The sequence below is a fragment of the Candoia aspera genome, chromosome 2 (assembly GCF_035149785.1).
Source record: "Candoia aspera isolate rCanAsp1 chromosome 2, rCanAsp1.hap2, whole genome shotgun sequence".
NCBI classification, from domain to species: Eukaryota; Metazoa; Chordata; class Lepidosauria; order Squamata; family Boidae; genus Candoia; species Candoia aspera.
This window is the reverse complement of record NC_086154.1, coordinates 2565460-2582877: the sequence shown is the minus strand read 5'-3', so window position 1 is coordinate 2582877 and position 17418 is coordinate 2565460. Positions and strand designations below refer to the sequence as shown.

General features: G+C 51.3%; 1 protein-coding gene across 1 annotated transcript; it reads right to left on the bottom strand.

Moving 5' to 3' along the window:
• Positions 1–8961: 8961 nt before the first annotated feature.
• Positions 8962–16487, bottom strand: LOC134488872 (H-2 class II histocompatibility antigen, E-S beta chain-like). Its single transcript, XM_063291206.1, has 5 exons — positions 16335–16487; positions 15517–15804; positions 10690–10971; positions 10411–10524; positions 8962–9132 (listed from the first exon to the last, which is right to left on the bottom strand). Exons 1-5 carry the CDS (start codon positions 16450–16452, stop codon positions 9119–9121), a joined length of 816 nt encoding a protein of 271 aa, XP_063147276.1. The 5' UTR covers positions 16453–16487; the 3' UTR covers positions 8962–9118.
• Between the last annotated feature and the right edge of the window lie 931 nt (positions 16488–17418).

Genomic DNA, 17418 nt, shown 5'->3' with positions numbered 1-17418 from the left:
CCTCAGTGTTGAACCATCACTCCCCCAGCACCATTTCACATGTCGCAACAGGAAGGAACCCACTGCAAAACAAGATCTGAAAGGGTAAACACCCTCTGTGAAGACTCAGTCCAGGAAGGGGAAAAGTTAACCGTCTAACACCCAAGCGGTTTGTGGTCAGAACAAGCCATGTGCTACTCTTGTCCCCAAATGGGAAGCTCTCAGCTATTACGCCATATGAATGGGAGCAAGATAGCCAAGAACTGACCTCTACTTTTGCTTTAAATGGAGCCTGTATTTGACAGACGGATTGCTTTAACAAGTTTTCAAATTCTTGCATAAACAGAGCTTAATGATGAGCTTATCTCCAAATTACTGTTCACGAGACTCCTATTTCCAGTATCGGCCAGATGGATATCATGAATGATCTTGAAAGTGACCAGGAAATCCAGATCAATCAGTAGATTCCTACTACCCCCTCCCCTCCCATTTTTTGCATAGATCATCCACCTTAGAGGAATATGGACATAACCTTGATGAAAATATGGGCAGGGGCTTAAAAAAAGTCAAGATGGGGTCTGCAATCACACAATCAAACCCCCACCCACTTCTTTTGTTTGTTGCACATGAAAAGGGGGCAGGGTGTGTTTGTGTGTTTGTGGCCAACTTCCTGAGTTTTTTTACCTCCCTGTAGTCACTCCTGCCAAGATCATAAGATGTCTTAAGCCACGTTTTACCCTAAAGAGTTCTTGCCCCGTTTCTCCCACATGGGCTGATTCTGGTATATCCAGTCCAGGCTTTTGGCAACGGCACCCAAAAGCTTTCACCGTCTTCCTCAGAATGACACAAGTGTCATTGTGCCGTTGTGCCATTGCACCATCATGCTGCAAGTTTTGCCCCCCTGGTTTTGCATGCAGTGCCGTGCTGCACCCAGGAAAGCAGCGGTTTTCACATTGTGCTATGACTGTTGATGTCCTTCTGACACACCTGTTGCCCCCTCATGAATGACACTGGTCTGGGGCTCTGAAATTTAGCTTCAGTTACCAGCATTTCATTTCCCTGTTCTATAGTTGGGCTTATTGGCTTAAGAGTGGGAAAATATGGCTAGTTAAATTACATACAGTATTATCAGGTCAGGTGAACTAAGAAAGTCCACCCATCCTTAAAGAGGGTCCTACGAGAGGAGCCGATCCTAGGCCGCTTTCACCCACAAACACGATCTCGTTCAGGGTTCTGAAATCCGAATGAAGGCAGAGCCCCCCAGACGTCTTCCTTGCCAATAGCCTCCCTGCAGGGGAGGAGGAATGCTGGACGAACCTCCACTTTGGATTTTCGTCAAGGCATTCCCGAAGTGCCTCTGTTTCTGCTTCAGAGAGGGCATGCAGGCAGCTCCTCGGCATGGTTGCTCCTGGTGCCGGATCATCATGTGCAATCCTGGGGGGAAGCGATCAACTTCTTGGGTGCTGAAACGTCACTGAAGTCACTGTCCTTGGCTGACAACTGTCTGTCCCCTGCAGGGCTTCCTGTGCCTGGCACTGTTGCTCCCAGAAGGCCAGAGCACCCCTGGATCAGGAGGTCAGGGGTGGAGAGTATAAGGGATGACCTTGACGGAGCGAGGGAGATCCTTCACCAAGGCAATGAAGAGATCAGCATGGGGTGGAATCAAATGCAGCACCCAAAACAAACAATCAAGGCCGGACTGCAGTATTTATTAAATGGTGCGCGCTGGAGGGGATCTCACCAAAGGACAGTGGGTGCCTCCTGCACAGACAGAGAAATGCACTGATATTTAGACATGACAGACAAGGAAATGCTGTGCACATACATACCCATGAGCAATAGCTCTCCAGTTACTTCCTGCCCTTCCTGCCTCCTTTAAAGGAAGCCATTGCCTTAGTGGGAAGGAGGGAGGGGGCAAGCTTCCTGAATACAGGGATCCATGGGAGCTGCTATGGGAATGTCCTGGTAAGACTGGTGCGAGAAGCCTGCTTCAAGGCTGGCGCTCGTCCCTTCGGTTGCAATTGGGTTGAAGCCAGACTCTTCACCTGGAAACTCTGCCAAGTCCTTTTCCCCACAGTTCCTTTAAACCCATTCAAAGGGAAAGAAGGATGGATGAACATGCCCGAGATGGGCAACCCTCTAATTCACATGAAGCTGTTGCCTAGTCTGGCAATGAAACATCTGCAAGAAAGCAACACGGCTCAGGGAGCACCCAGGACTCCACATTTACCTGACCTTCACTGTGGCTTACCTGCTACCCCACCTAAGTCACAGGATGGCTCCGTTTTTCATTGTTTGATGCAGCACGTCCATACGGGGTTTCCAGTCAGCAAAAAACATCGGTATGCTCTTTTCTCTGATCAGAGAGGTCAATTGAGCCATCTCAGCAACTTCCATCCTCTTCACCATCCATTCCTCCACTGTGGGTAATGCCGAATCTTTCCGTCTTTGTGCATGCAACAATCTTGCTGCAGTTATCATGTACAAAGACCAAGTTCCATGACTTTTCCAACTCTTTGTCCATCAATCCCAAAAGAAAAACCTCTGGCCTCAATTGTGTATCAGTCTTTAATAGCCTCTGAATCAGTCTGTGTATCTGAATCCAGAATTGTCCAGATTTTTTACACACCCACCAAGCATGATAAAACGTCCCTTCTTCTTGTTCACATTTCCAACATAAATTTGAAGTGCCTTTATACATTCTTGGCAATTTCGCTGGTGTCATATACCAACAGTACCTCATTTTATAACAATTCTCTTTAAGATTATACCGGTGTAAATTTCAATCCTTTCAGCCACGTATTTTCCCATTGTTCCATTTATATATTATAACCAAAATTTTTAGCCCACTTAATCACACATTCTTTCACTTGTCCTTCTGCTTCACATTCCCATAAAAGTGTATACATTTCAGCAGTGACGTGTTCATCGTTTGTACGCCATTCTGTTTCCAGCTCAGTCTTACAGTGTTCAAAGCCATAACCTCTTTTGCCTACTTTAAATCTTTCTAATAACTGTAGATAAGAGAACCATGGACAACTATATCCCTCATCACCAGTTCTGCTCTTGATTTTATTTTGCATTCCCCTTGACAAAATTCTAGCATCTGTCACGATCACCGTTGCGATGTTTGCGACATCGTAACGGCTCGCATGACAAAGCGTGGATGCGTGTCAATGGCTGGAGAGGTGCGGGCGATAAACCGGACAAAGAAGGTAATGGGGTTGGGAGATCTACTGAACAAACAAGGTCCCATCGCCCGGTAATCGGCCATTGACGCCCCTGATCAAGAAAGGATCAGGGCGAGGTTCGGAAAGGCGCGTCCGGGCTTTCGAGGAATATCGAGGTCTAATCGCCCGGTAATGGACCATCACCTCGCAGGAAGATAAACGGGGCGATGCCCGGGGCGAATGGGGCTGGACGACCTCTCACCTATCAAGTCTTGATGGCCTGTCACTCCGGGGAACTCGTGGGGCACACCCGGGGAGTGGGGGGGTGGAGCGCTGTTTGGCGCGAGGCTATTTAATTCAGCTTTTGGCTGCTTCCCTCACTCTCAGCTTTTTACTGGTGTGCATCCTATTCTAAATACAAGCCAGAGCTTAAACTTGATTTAGAGTCTGAGTCTTTTATTTGGTCTTAGGCATCCTTACAGTATCTCACGGTAAGTTGACCATTTGTGTTTGCCTATTACTTCTCATCTGTAAAGTGCTCCTTGGGCTGATATGCATTTAGGTCTTATGGGCTCATAGTGACCAATAGCATGGGTTAACCAGGACAGCAAAAAGATTACCTTATTAGCCAACAGGAAAATATACTTCCATTCCTTTTCTGTATTCCTTTCTTTTTCAGGTCACTGATAAAGTTGTATCACATGTGCTGAATGATAAAACGCAATTCCCCTTTTGCTACCAGATCGTCCCCAAAGAAGGAATCCAGTACTCGGCTCCCCTCTATTTCAGTTGGACCTTGATTGGCCTCATTGCTTCAGACACGGAGAACGCAGACCATTTCATCAGGACTTTTTCTCCTCTGCTTGTCAGGAATGGAATTTGTGTTGTTCTATCACAACACTTCTCAGTGACTGTGTCCATCAGACATGCCCTTTCTAAGTGGAGACAAGTATGTCTTTGTTTAGTTTATAGAATATGGTTGGCTTGCACAGGACTGGTCACTGTACATGAGATACTTGAAAAATTGCAGAGGTGAACCAGCTGCTAGCAGCAGGCTCCCACCCAGACTGGCTAACACAGGGTAGGACAATGCTGATCATGAAAGACCCCCACAAGGGAACAACACCGTCCAACTACCAGCCAATAACGTGCCTCCCCACAACATGGAAAGTCCTATCAGGCATCTTAGCCACCAAGCTGCAGGACCACATGGGCCAGAACATGAGCACAGCTCAGAAGGGCATTGGGAACAACACCAGAGGCTCCAAGCACCAGTTGCTCATAGATAGAGCAGTTGCCTGAGACTCAAGGTCTAGACAGACCAATCTGAGCATAGCCTGGATTGACTGCAGGAAAGCCTACAACTCAATGCCACACACATTGACCTGGCAATGCCTGGTGCTCTACAAAGGCAACAGGACACCAAGGACCTTCCTCAAGAACTCAGTGGGATTGTGAAAGACAACACTGGAAGTCAACTCAAGACAGCCCACACACGTGGCCATCAAGTGTGGCATATACCAAGGTGATGCACTGTCCCCGTTGCTGTTCTGCATGGGCTTGAACCCCCCTCAGCCAAATTATCACAAGAACTGGATATGGATACAAGTTCAAGAGTGGAAGACAACAATCTTTGTGTTACATTATATATTATATATATATTATATATAATGTATATATAATATAAATTAATGTATATTAAAATGCCTTTAATTTCATTCCCTCCAGTGAGCAGTCTGGCTTTATTTCCTGGAGGATGGACTGGTTTGATCTTCCTGCAGTCCAAGGCACTCTCAGGATTTTCCTCCAGCACCACAGTTCAAAAGCCTCGATCTTCCTCACTGGGGGGCAAATGTTGCTGGGAAACGGCAGTCCCACGGACACCCAGGCCCCGACCCACGCAGAGCTCCAAGGGTGACAACCAGCGCCTTGAATTGCGCCCAGAGGCGGCACCGGTGCAGCTTTCGCAGGGGAGGCGTCGCATGGGTGCCTCAAAGCGCATCCCCAGTCCTCAAATGCTGCACTCTGGACCGGCTGCAGCTTCTGGGTGCTCTTCAAGGGCAGCCCCACGTAGAGCGCATTGCAGTAGTCCAGCTGAGAAATGACTAAGGGCCCCTAACTCCAAGGGGACCCCCAAATCGCAAAGGAACTCACTCTACCTGCGGCAACACAACCCCACTCAGGCGTAATGGTGGAAGCTCCCTGGAATTGGCAGGCTTTGAACCCACAGCCGCTCCCCCTCAGGAGGGCCTGGAAAGAAAATTGGATCTGGAATGGTCAGAGGCCCTGGAAATGTAGAGTTAGAAGACAGGATCACCCCAAGAACAGAAGCCGAGTGTCAGCCCTTCGAGGTCGACCAGACTGGAAAACAAAGCTTTGCAGGCTAATCCTGCTTTTACAATGTTATAGAAAAAAGAACTTGCATGTCTGAATGTGCTTCCATTTCCTCCCTTTATCTTTATCTTCATCTTCGTGAGTACCAGGGAGGGTCATGCCTGAGACGCTTTCTCAGGTTACCGTTTCTGGCCCGGACTCGGATTGCTTTTATCTGCCCTCTGTCTCGGTGGTGGCTCTTCCTCCCGTTCCTCGAGGTTGTTCCGTCTGCCCGCCACACCCTGCCATGCGGGGTCCCACCCCGGCCCACCCAGCCCAGCCCTCTGCTCTCCCAGCGGCCCCCCAACTGCCCAGGGAAGCCTTTGGGGGAGGGGAGGCGTCTCCTCCTCCTCTCGATCCGCCCCACGCAGACCCTCCCCGAAGGGTCGGAAGGCTCCGGAAGAAGCCCCCAGGCTGCAATGGACCAGGAGACCAATTTTGTCTGGACATGGAGTCTCTCCGTGGCTGGGGGTCCCTCAGCAGGGGCTGGGTGGCCATCGGTGGTGTTCTGATTTATTTGTTTGTTTACTGGTTCATTAATGAAATATGGGCTGCCCCAGTCAGGTACAGTCTGCATGGCCCACAAGAAAAATATAGGGAACAGTCACACACAGTCATCAAAACTCCAGAAAAACAGCCAACAATGATTTAAAATCATACCCCCTCTAACCTTGGGGCTTGGGGTTGGCTAGATGACCTCCAAATCCCTCTCCAACTGTTCTCTTTTAAGCGTTTTGGATTCCCCCAAGCCACCTGTGCAGGGGAGATCCTCCTGGGCCACAGGAGGGCAGCCAATGGCCTCCAAGCACCATGAGTGGCTTGAGTAAGCGAGCCCAGCTGCATGAAAAAGAAGTCAAAATTCTCCCAGACATGAGGAAAAAGGTTTCAGTGCCCTCAGACAAGGGACAGGACCTTCAGCATCCGGCAAAGGGACCCCTTTGCCCAGCTGGGGCGCAGACTGTATCCCTCACAGAAGCTCTAATTGGCTTGATCCTCATGAGGACTAGGAGGCTGTTCTCTTCTGTTCTTTCTTTAGAAAGTAGCCTTTGGGATGGGAGAGGGTGCGCTGTCTCCCTTCAGCTACCTCCCATTCCCTTCTCACAGCCAATCCGTGTTTGTGTGTGTGTGTGTGTTGTTGTTGTTGTTGTTTTCCCCTGGGTGGATGCAAGGAATCTCAGCCTGTCCCTGCCGCCTGGTGCTGCGGAAGTGAAACTCCAGCCCTCCTGCAGCACCCTGTATTTTGAAGCCTTTTTAATTGCTCAAATCACGCCTTAGTGAGGCCGAGGGCAGACAGCAAACAAAAGGGGGGGGTCTGAGTTGCTCCTCCGAAATTGGGTTCCCCAACTTTCCCTTTTGTGAAGGCGCTGGAGACCCTCCCTGTGAGGTGGTCTTGGGGGCCTGCAAGGATGGGGAAGGGCCAGGGGAGCCCAGGAGGATCAGTCCAGAGAGCCTTATTGTGCCCCCTTCCTCATTTCCCTCCCAAGGAAGAGGGAGAGGGAGGTGTGGATAATACTGCTGCACCGGTTGAGCTTCTGCCTGCCTTTCTCTACCCTGGGATGATGGCGGAAACTCACCAGGAAGCTCCTCCCCTTCCCCCCCCCTCCAGAGCCCCAGCAACTCTCTGTCTCCCCCAGGGAGCCCCACTGGGACCCACATGCTTCCCCCTACCTCCTCCAGGGGGCGTCTTGAGAGAGCATCTTGAGAGAGCGACAGCCCTGCGGGGTGGGCCACTGCTGCCAAAGGAAGGTGTTGGAGCTTCTCCTCCTTGGGCGGATTGGGGCCTTCCTCCCACACCCCGAAGGGTGGGACTTTGAGGGGATTGGGCGGGGGCCTTTCGTAGCCCCCCCAGCTCTCCCCCAGGGAGCCCCATCAGGAAAGTGGAGGGGGCTGAGAAAGGCCCTCCTGGCTCCCCCTCCCAGTGGGCCATGCAGAGGCCATCCATCGGTCTCCGCCCCTCCTACGTTGATTGACAGGGCTGATCCGACTGTCCTGTCCTGGGGCGGCCAGCACAGTCAGATTCCCCGTGGCTCGCAGGAAGGACCTGAGACGAGGAGGCCCCTCCGCCTCCCCACTGAGCCCCCCAAATATCAGTCATCACAGTCCTTGGGAGAAACAAAGTACAATAAAATATACCACCCTGAGGGGACCCTGAAGGATTTTCTGCAAACCTGGAGACTTAGGAAACAAGGCATGGACACACGGCCATCGTCCACACCTCCTGGCACGCAAGGACAGACCACACCCAAACTCATTTAAAAGACGCTGCACAGACATCCCCAGAAGGACACGGCATCTCCTGCCATCTTTGCAGCGCTTCGCAATCCCTTTCCGGTTTTAGCTCCCTGAACAGTTCGGGATCATCTTCAGATTGGTCCCCCTCCCTGCTGACCCCTTCCTTGGTCCAGATCCCACCCAAATCTTTCAGGGGGTCCCCTCCTGACCCCCTACTGAGAAAGTGGCCCCTGGACCCCTCTTCACCTTCCCTCCATCAAGTGGTCCATCCGAGGAAGGGGACCTTCTCCACGGGGCCCCTGAGCCTGCAACCGTCCAACCCCTCCCTGCTGGGTTTGGGAGAAGCCTCTGATCTGGGGGGGGGGATTGCAGACCCTCCACATCCCTCTTGGAGGAGAGCAAACAAAAGATTGGAAATTCAGGGAGGGAGGGAATTTTTAAAATTTTTATACCACCTTTATTATTTTTATAAATAACTCAAGGCGGCAAGCATACCGAATACTCCTTCCTCCTCCTATTTTCCCCCCAACAGCAACCTTGCGAGGTGGGCAGGGCTGAGAGAGAGTGACTGGCCCAAGGTCACCCAGCTGGCTTTCGTGCCTAAGGCGGGACTAGAACTCACAGACTCCTGGTTTCTAGCCCAGCACCTTAACCACGAGACCAAACCGGCTTTAATCACATGGCTTCTGACCTGGAGAGAAGGTGGAGCTGAGATGACACTATTCAGACAGCATCAACTCACATCATTCCAGGGTTTTCCTGCAGTCTAAAGTTTATTGACTCGTAGCAAATAAAAGCAAAGGAAATTAACTCAGAGGAGAACCGCAACATGGATGAAGCTCCTGTGGATTCAAAGCCGAGAAATGAGGGGGATCCAAGGACGGGAAAAGAGGTTGGCCTCTGCTGGGCAGACAGCGGTTGATCCCCGAGGTCACTTCTCAGGAAGGGGGGATCTCAGTATGCAGAGCATCTGGGATCTCTCCGGATCCAGTGGGCTGGAATAAGCACCAGATGGATTTTGGGTTAAGGGGCTGTGGGGTGGATGGTTGCAGCCATTGCACTGAATGGGGGTCTATGCTGAGCAGGAGAGGTTGGGGGGTCTGCAGCAACAGGCAGGCCAAGAGTTCCTGGGGACAGACTAGATGGCCTCTACTCCCCTCCCGATTTCCCCTCCCGCAAAAGAAAAAGAGGCGTGGAAGGAAGCTGGTGGGTCTTGGCAGGGGAAGGTCCAGGCTGCGATTCTCCTCCTCTCGCCAACCCACCGCCTCGAACTTCCACCCTTCAAGGGTTGCAAAAGAGGCAGAAATTCATCAGCTCCTGAAAAAACATCCTTTTGCATCTGACAGCAGGAAGCGATAGCAGGATTAACTCATGAGTGCTGTAAAAAAAAGCGATATGGGAGAAAATTAGAATATATGGTAAAACCTTCAATTAAATATAGGTAAGATCTTTTGGGAGAGTCTGCAGAAAAAACACGGGGTGGGCTTCCCCTCCCCTCCCCATTCAGCTCCCCCAAGGAAGGCCCACCCTGCAGGGGGTGGTTGATGGGCAGGGACCGGATGGAGGGAGAATCCGCCCCTTGCAAGGAGGAAAAGGCTGCGAAGGACCAGGGATTCCTCCCACTCTTATGTCCCGGGACTCGAAGGGGGTCCGAGGTCAGCCGAGGGGCTGCAAAGGGAGGCTCCAGCGTGATGTTGCTGATGTGGAATTTATCCCTAATTGGCTTAATTAAGGGATTAATCAAGAGAGGAGGCCTCCCCCCCCACAGATATTCAACACTGTATTAACCAAGAAGGTGGTGCTACGATGGGGGTGGCAGGGAAGGACGGAGCCTGGTGCAACTTACGAGAACTTATGTGAAATGGCAAAGGGCGGCGGGTAGGAAGGGCAGCCCACACATTTGGGGTGCCCCGTCCCCTTCCCCCAATACCCTGAATGGTCTCCCTCCTTTCCTTCCATTTTGCAATTTCCCAAAAGTGGGAAACATCCTGGAAAATGTTTGTGTTTTTGTTTTTAACTGCATCACATTTTGGGGTCCCCTGGAAGAAAAAGTGACCAAAGACCTCAGAAAAAGATTTGGGGGATCCAGATAATCTTGGAAAGTTTTGCTGCAGAAGCTAAAGGAGCCCAATTCCCAGCAAGGAGGATTTCCGCATCATTCAAGGCTCCTGCAGTTACTTAAGAGGTATTTTTGGGGAGAAGACAGAATTAAACCCGTTAGTTACTGGAGGGGAATGCAAAGCGCTCACCTGCAGGTTGTTGGATGGAGGTTGCTGAAAAGAAAGAGAGGGAGAGAGAGAGAGATACAACCAATACTGAAAAAGGTCTGGAACACTTAGGGGTCCCACTCTCAACTGACAGCCCATAATATGTTGCATTATAGTCTCTTACAGCCTCTCCAAGAATAAAGCTTCCTAAAGAAATTTCTCATCAATCTGGGCAACGATTTATTCAGGATCATGCCCTCAAGAGATCCCCCCAAGGATTTCCCTCTTTCTATGGCTGTTTAGTGCCATCGGAGGATCTGTGGTGGCTCAGTGGGGCCACCAGCCTTGGGGCTGGGGTGGTCCAGGAAGACCTTCTATGCCATCTTGATCAGATGCCGCCCCTACATGATCCCCTCCCCATCTCTCCTTATCCAGCCCCAAAGACTCACCTTTCTTGCTCTTCAGGTAGAGGGAGAGCCCCACAGCCAGGAAGGCCACCCCCAGCACGGCCCCCACGGCCCCCGTCCAGAGTTTGCTCCTGGCAGAGTTGGAGGAACGTGGCTCTGGGGAGGGAGAGGGAGAAGGAGCCCGGCCTGAGCAGGAGGATCAGGGCCAGCTTCCTCCGGGGGGTCCGTTCTGGCTCTGCACTCCAGAATGGTCTTGCCAGCCCCAGCGGTGCCCCCTTCCTGGGCAGGATGGCAGGGAGGGGAGGGCAGGGAGGGGCTTACCCCACTGGACGGTGACGGGGGCCTCCAGGCTGGCGTGCCCCACCTGGCAAGCGTAGACGTCCCCCCGCTTGGGCCGGGTCTCCAGCATCACCTGGCGCTGGTAGGTCCAGTCTCCGTTCTGCAGCTCTTCCCCAAAGGCGACGCCCTCCTTCTCCGGCCGCCCGTTCTTCAGCCACCGGATGTCGATCTCCAGGGGGTAAAAGCCCGTCGCGGTGCAGAGGAGGATGGTGTTGGGGGACGCGGGGTCCGCCTTGGTGGGGGAGATGGTGACGGTGGGCTTGGCTGGGGGGGAAGCAGGAGGAGAAGGAGGGATGTGGGAGAATCAGCAGGGCCAAAAGCAGGAAGGATTTTAATTTTTAAATTACAGAATGGAGACAAAATAATAAACTTGGCCTCTACCAAATAAGAGCAAAGATTAATTCTAGAAGATTTTTTCAAAAATTAACAGAATTGGAAGAAGGTGAAATATTGTCTTTGGAGACACCAGTGGACTCTCAGGTCTGAATTTAAATAAATCGACTCAAGGCAGGAAACGCGGACTGGCCCCGATGGACGTTTGGAGACTGCAAAACCCAACCGAGAGAGGCCGGACCTTCTTCCCGGCCAGGCATCAGTCCGACTCCGGAAGAGACGCCTGTTCGGCCTCCGAGACTTTAGCGCCCCCTATTCACGAGGGGCAAATCCCTCCAAGGACATTCATGGAGCATAATCCGATATTATATGCGTGGTGCTCTGGAGCAAAACTTCCTTTCAGATGGGGGACAAATGATGTGTTGCGACCTCATGGCTCCATCCTACAGAAATGCCAGGAGGAATTGCATTTCTTTTCCAAAGTAAACAGGAATCTCTGACACAACCATTTGGGAAACAAGGAAAGGGTATATGGGGGGCTGTTTATTAAACTGACAGCAAAACAAAGAAGAGAAAATACTAAAAGGGAGGAACAATTAGTTGCCAAAATACGAGCGCAGACGTAACCCCAAAAGACACCCGATGAAAGAATGGAAGAAGCTAAGAGAAAATAAAATTGGCAAACAAAAGAACTTTGAACATGTGAATAAACCAGGAAATTTCCCAGGCTTTCAGCTTCGAAAAAAGAAAGAAACGCAGACAAGATCAGCAATTGTTACACCAACGATCAGAAATCATGGAAGAATTGGCAGCTTTTTCAAAATAATTATATTCCATGGCTGACATCGATGAAGCTGCCCTGAAGAAATATCTTGGAAGGCTGGTTATCAAAGGATTTTAATGCCCAACGTGGACATATACTAAGCAAACCTGCAACTATCCAAGAAGCAAAAGTGGCAATAAAAAAAAGCAGACCCGGAAAAGCACCAGGTCCAGCCGGGCTCAGGAGTGTAAAGGACGTGAGGAGGAACCGTTGGGAGCGACAATGAACCAGCACAAGGGATTGAGGCGATGCCGCTCACCGGGGAAGAAAAGCGTTTCGTGGGGCACACAAAAGACACATCGACCGAACAGGTTAGATTCCGAAAAGAAACATCCAGAAGGACTGCAGGTTGCAATTGACCTAAGAGAGCATCTCAGCCAGAAGGAAGGAAAGCAGCATTAATTTTTCTGCGCACAGAAAAGATCTTTGACTCCCCATTCCTTCTGTCAGCGTGCAATAAAATAAGCCCCGCATGTGATGTGGCATTCACCACCACAGAGCCACAAGGGGCAATAAGGCAGTGGGTGAAAACCATCCAGCAATTCTCTGGATACCAAATCAACGTCCCCAAACCAAAAATTATCCACCTTTAAAGCTTTCACACATGATTTTCTTGATGTAGAAGGCAGTGATACTTCATCAAACGTGAGTTGCCCGGTGGCACTTGCATCCTCTTCTATCAATTTTGTAGGTCCCCCACTTTCACAACCGTCACTGGGGCGCCATCAGTAGATATACCAGGTATGTTGACAGTGGTTAAAGAAAATCGCTTTGATATCGTTTTTACTGCTTCGTACAAATCAAGCGATTTAGCCGTGTCCTTTAACGGCACCAAAGAAGCCATTCCTTCAGTGACATTATATTCGTTATCAACGCCTCTAATAAAAGTGGCAAGTTGAGCCATATCTGGAGCATCGGTACTTCCATCCATCACCAGAGCAGGTGGGAAAGGTCCCCTCGGCAAGCACCGAGTCACGTCTGACCCTCGGGGGGAGGCCACTTCCGCGACGTTTTCTTGGCAGGCTTTAGCGGGGTGGTTTGCCCTTGCCTTCCCCAGTCGTCCAAAGCATGAAATTTGAAGGTAGCAGCTTTACCCTTCAAACCTCTCTTGACAGATTTTCCTGTTGCTTCAGTTCGCCTGGCTATAGTCTGGTGAGACAAAATGACTTTAGAAAAATCGCTGTTTTTATCAGGACAAATTATATCTGCCACGCTTTCCATACATTGCTTAATACACTCACCATCGGCAAATGGATTTGATTTTTTGCAGTCAGATTTGCTACCAAATAACTAGCTTTTACAATAGAGTCCTTATGAGTTGTGACTTCTTTGAAAGAAAATAGTTGAGACGATAGACTTTTTTTCAGTTCTGCTAATTTGTCATTATGACAAATTCCTTGATATGCTTTGAATCTGGCAGCACGTTTTTCCGTATAATGCCATTTCAAATGGTAGTCTTTGAAAACTGACACATTTCCCTATAAATTAAGCACAGTGCCTTAGTATTTGTCTCGACAAAAAAGTACTCAACTGTCCATTTTTTACTGAATAATCTTCCTTCATCGGCGATTTTTGTTTTTTTCCTTTCTTTTTTGGGTTCTGTTTTTTGTTGAAACGATGTTGAAGCCATGCTGGAATACATTTATTTAGGAATAAAGATCTTTTTTAAGAAATAACACATTGATCGTAAATTGCTAGGCAGGCAAATAAACAAAGCAAAGTGTTATAATCAAAGTGTAATCGTTGTCACAGAACGCGTCTAGGTAGGTTGAAATATTATATATCATGCCATGTCGCCACAAGCTCACGTGTGCAGCGGGCGACGGTGGCATCAGCACTGCACCGCCCGCTCCCCTACACAGCGTTCCGTTGTTTCTGCCTACGCAGTCCGCCCTCGAGCACCACGCAATCAAGGCAGGAAAAAAATTGCAAACTAATGTTAAGAGTTTATGATTTTTTGGGGCCACATTACTAGCTGTTCAGGGCTGCAGCTGCCTGTGGGCCTTGGGTTGGACATGATTGCCTTAAACAATGAAGGTTTTCAGAGGACTAAAAAGCCAGTGACAGAAGATTCTGTAAAATGAATAAAATCCCACTTGATCTGGAGAAAACACAGAAATAAGCGGAAAATAACAGAATGAAATTAAAGGGGAAAAAAGGGGAAAAAGGGGCCAAAGTGTGATGTGGCTATAGTTTTAGGCAGAATCAACAGGAAGACTTTTTTTAAGGAAAGGGCAAAGGAGCAACAATCAGGGGTAGCCGTTCACTTCTCTCAATTGCTCAAGTCCTCTCAGGGAAGATTCATCCCCCCTCAGAAGACTAACAAGTTCCGAATTCCCCTTTCGGAGCCAGATGGACAGAAGAGCTTCTCGGGGATCTTGCGCTGTGCCGGATCGATGCTGGGGGTCCTTTGGGGGAATTTCGGGGGGAGACCAAAAATAAAATATAAATAAAATATTATTTTATAATATCATTTATATTATAAACAAATAAAAATGTAAATAAAAATAAATAAAAATAAAAATGCAAAAATTAATTTAGGCCATGTGCAAGAAATCTGGGAGAGAGAATCAAGATTTTAATGGGTTTCTTTAAACTCTTCCCCCAAATCAGGAACTTTCCAGCTATGAGACGGAAGTGATTCTGCTGAAGGGGAAGCTGGGTCTGTCACGAAAAAGGTGCTTCCAAGGGGGGCTTTTCTCCCGGGCCCCCAAAATTGGCCAAGCAAGGGTGGGGTCCTTGGTGCTCTCCGAGCCTTGCTGGTTTCTTGCAGACGCTCCATGGCCAGACTAGGCAGCCTCTTCAGTGCCAAGGGGGAGTGGGCCCTGCTCTCAGCTGACGTACCGCGGCTTCGATTGGCCTAACAATGTTTCTCAGCTTTGAATCAGCTTTTTCTCAGGCAGGGGGAAAAGCCCCTAAACCATTCCGTAGGACTGAGGTCTGCGTCTTGGTTTAAACACGGAATCAGAAGTATGATTTCTAGATCATTTCCTCTATTTCTTTGTTTGTTGGATTTAGAAGTGCCGGACTCCAAATAAGTCTGAATACAGAATAGAGAAGGAAAAGAAGGAAAATGTCCAGAGAAAGGGCAGAAGGACAGGAGACTTTTCAGTCCTTTGGAAATTCATTTTTGTCCTTAAACGGGGCCCAGGAGGAAAAGAGGAGGAGAGCCATGGGCTCCTGGCCAGAAAGGGGGACCGGGAGGCCCCTCAATCGATCGATCAATCGCTAAGGATCTATTTGGGAGGAGAGAGACGTTGCTGGGTTCCCCCACACCACAAAAAGTCATCTTTGGGCCCTTTTCCGGAGGGAATCAAAGGGATCCCTGATTCCGCGCAGGGAGAGTCTGGATCCCGACTCTGGATCCCGGGAAGGAGAGGGATATTCCGTAGATCTGGGAGCGCGGAATAAAGGAGGAGCAAAGCAGGGCGGCCAGAGGCCCAGAATTTCTACAGCCCAACACGCCCCTTCATAGCCCAAAAGGAGCCCCAAAAAACTGCAACCCACAAACAACCAAAATTTCCGCAGCTGCTCTCTAAAACTCGCCGGATTAGGCGGGAAAAGTCCATGAGGGAGAATCTTCATACATTTAATGGATTAAGGAAGGGGGGGTCCCTTCTGCATCCCCCCCCCGAAGCCCCTCCCGGACTCACCTCTCCGGCCAATCAGACGCCTCGTCTTGGCCGCCTGGTAGTTGTACACCTCGTAGTTGTGTCGGCAGAAGCGATCCACAGCGGCCCTCTTGTACTGCAGGAGGGCCTTATCGCTGTTCCAATAGTCGGCATCGGGCTGCCCCAACGCGGTCACGGCCACGAACTTCCCGAGGTCGCTGTCGAAGCGGTCAGTCTCCTGCCGGTCGTAGATGCCTCTCTCGAGGTAGCGCACCCGCTGCGTCCCGTTCAGGAAGCGGCACTCCCACTTCACCTGATGAAGGAAATGGGCTGCGAGGAGGAGGAGGAGGAAGGCCGTCAGGAGGCACTCCGGGGCCCATCGCTCCCAGCCGCGACTGGAGGAGGGATCCACACGGGGAGGGGGAGGGCGGAGGGGGCTCCCTGGGGGAGAGCCTCTAAATGGAGATTCTTAAAGAAAAACACGTTTCTGTTGCAGGAAAAATACTTTTCCCTAAAAGCACTTTTTTCTTAAACGGCTTTTTGGATTTATACAGTTTCCCGCTTTCCCTTTCGCTTTCTCCCTCCTCTTTTAACGCAACAAACTCTTGAGGCCCCGGAAGGTCCAGCCATGGGGGGGGGGGGTGAGGGAGGGGCCCCGGCTGTGTCTCGAAAGGGGGTCCCTCTCCGTCCTCCTGGGGGGCTGTGGGGAGGGAGGGGCAGAGGCCCCGCGGAGATCGAGGCTCCTGCAGGCTCCCCCCTCTCTTGCCCTCGGCCCCTTCCCCAAAGTCCCTCCTGGGGGTCCCAGCCCCTTTCCCCCCCTCCCCCCAGCATCAGGGGGACCCGCCCAGCCCCCTCCTTACCGGGGGGCTCCTTCCCCCCTTCGCTTCCGGGGATCCGGCACAGCGCCCCCACCAGCAGCAGCAGCAGCAGCAGCAGCAGCAGGGGGACCCCGGCAGAGCCCATGGGGCTGCCCCACATGGGTATCCCAAATAGAGAGGGGAGGGGGACGGAGATGCTCCCAGCCCCCGAGGCGGAATCGGAGGCTCTGGATGGGGGAGGGAGCGTTTTTTCTGAGACTTTGACTTGGGAGTGCCCAGAAAGGCAGAAGGACCAATGGGAATTCTCGCTCCTGCAGCGTCATCGGTCTCCGGGCAGAGTCTCTCCTGATTCGCCCGGTGGAGGAGATAGTTCGGAGCAGAGAAGGAAGCGGAGAAAGGGGGCGGGGGATCCTTTCGGTCTTGGGGGGCAGCAGCTCCGGGGGGTCCCTGCAGGCCCCAGAAGGGACCCCCCTTTCTTTGCCCTCCCCGCAACTCTCAGCCAGGCTCTCTCTTTCTCTGCGTGCCTGGAGGGGGTGGACTAGATGCCCTCTGAAGCCTTCTCAAGGCCCCGGGGAACCGCAGGCTTGGGCTGCCGGACTCCGAAGGGGGCCTGGTCCTATCAGGCCAGAAGTCCGGGGCTTCTCTGGGTTCCAGCTGAGTCGGGGATCCCTCCGTGGGGAGGCTGGAAGTGGGGGATAAAGGGAGGGAGCACCCGGGAGCAGCCCCTGGGTCTGAGCCCGGAGGCGGGGCAGGGGGTGACGGGGGGGGAGGCGCATCCTCAGCCCCAGTCAGGCCTGCGGGGGGAGGGGCAGACGCAGCAATGGGGTCCAGACTCTTCCCCCCGCCCGCCCACAATGCCAGAGCGGGGCCTGCCTGGAAAAGCCGGGGAGACCGATCCAGGCGCTTGTCCAGGCCAAACGGGAAGCAAATGGCCTTGGGATCTGGGGGCCACGGGGGTCCCGGGACCGGCTTTGTGGAGCTAAAACGGGCCAGACATTTGAGCTGCTCAGTATCCTGGGACTGGGACCGTTTCCTTGGCCGGAAGGCGGCTGCTCTCCTTGCGCGTCGGGTGTCGTGTGAATTCGGCCCTTGCAGTCTATTAACCTGGTTTGGGTCTGTGAAAGAG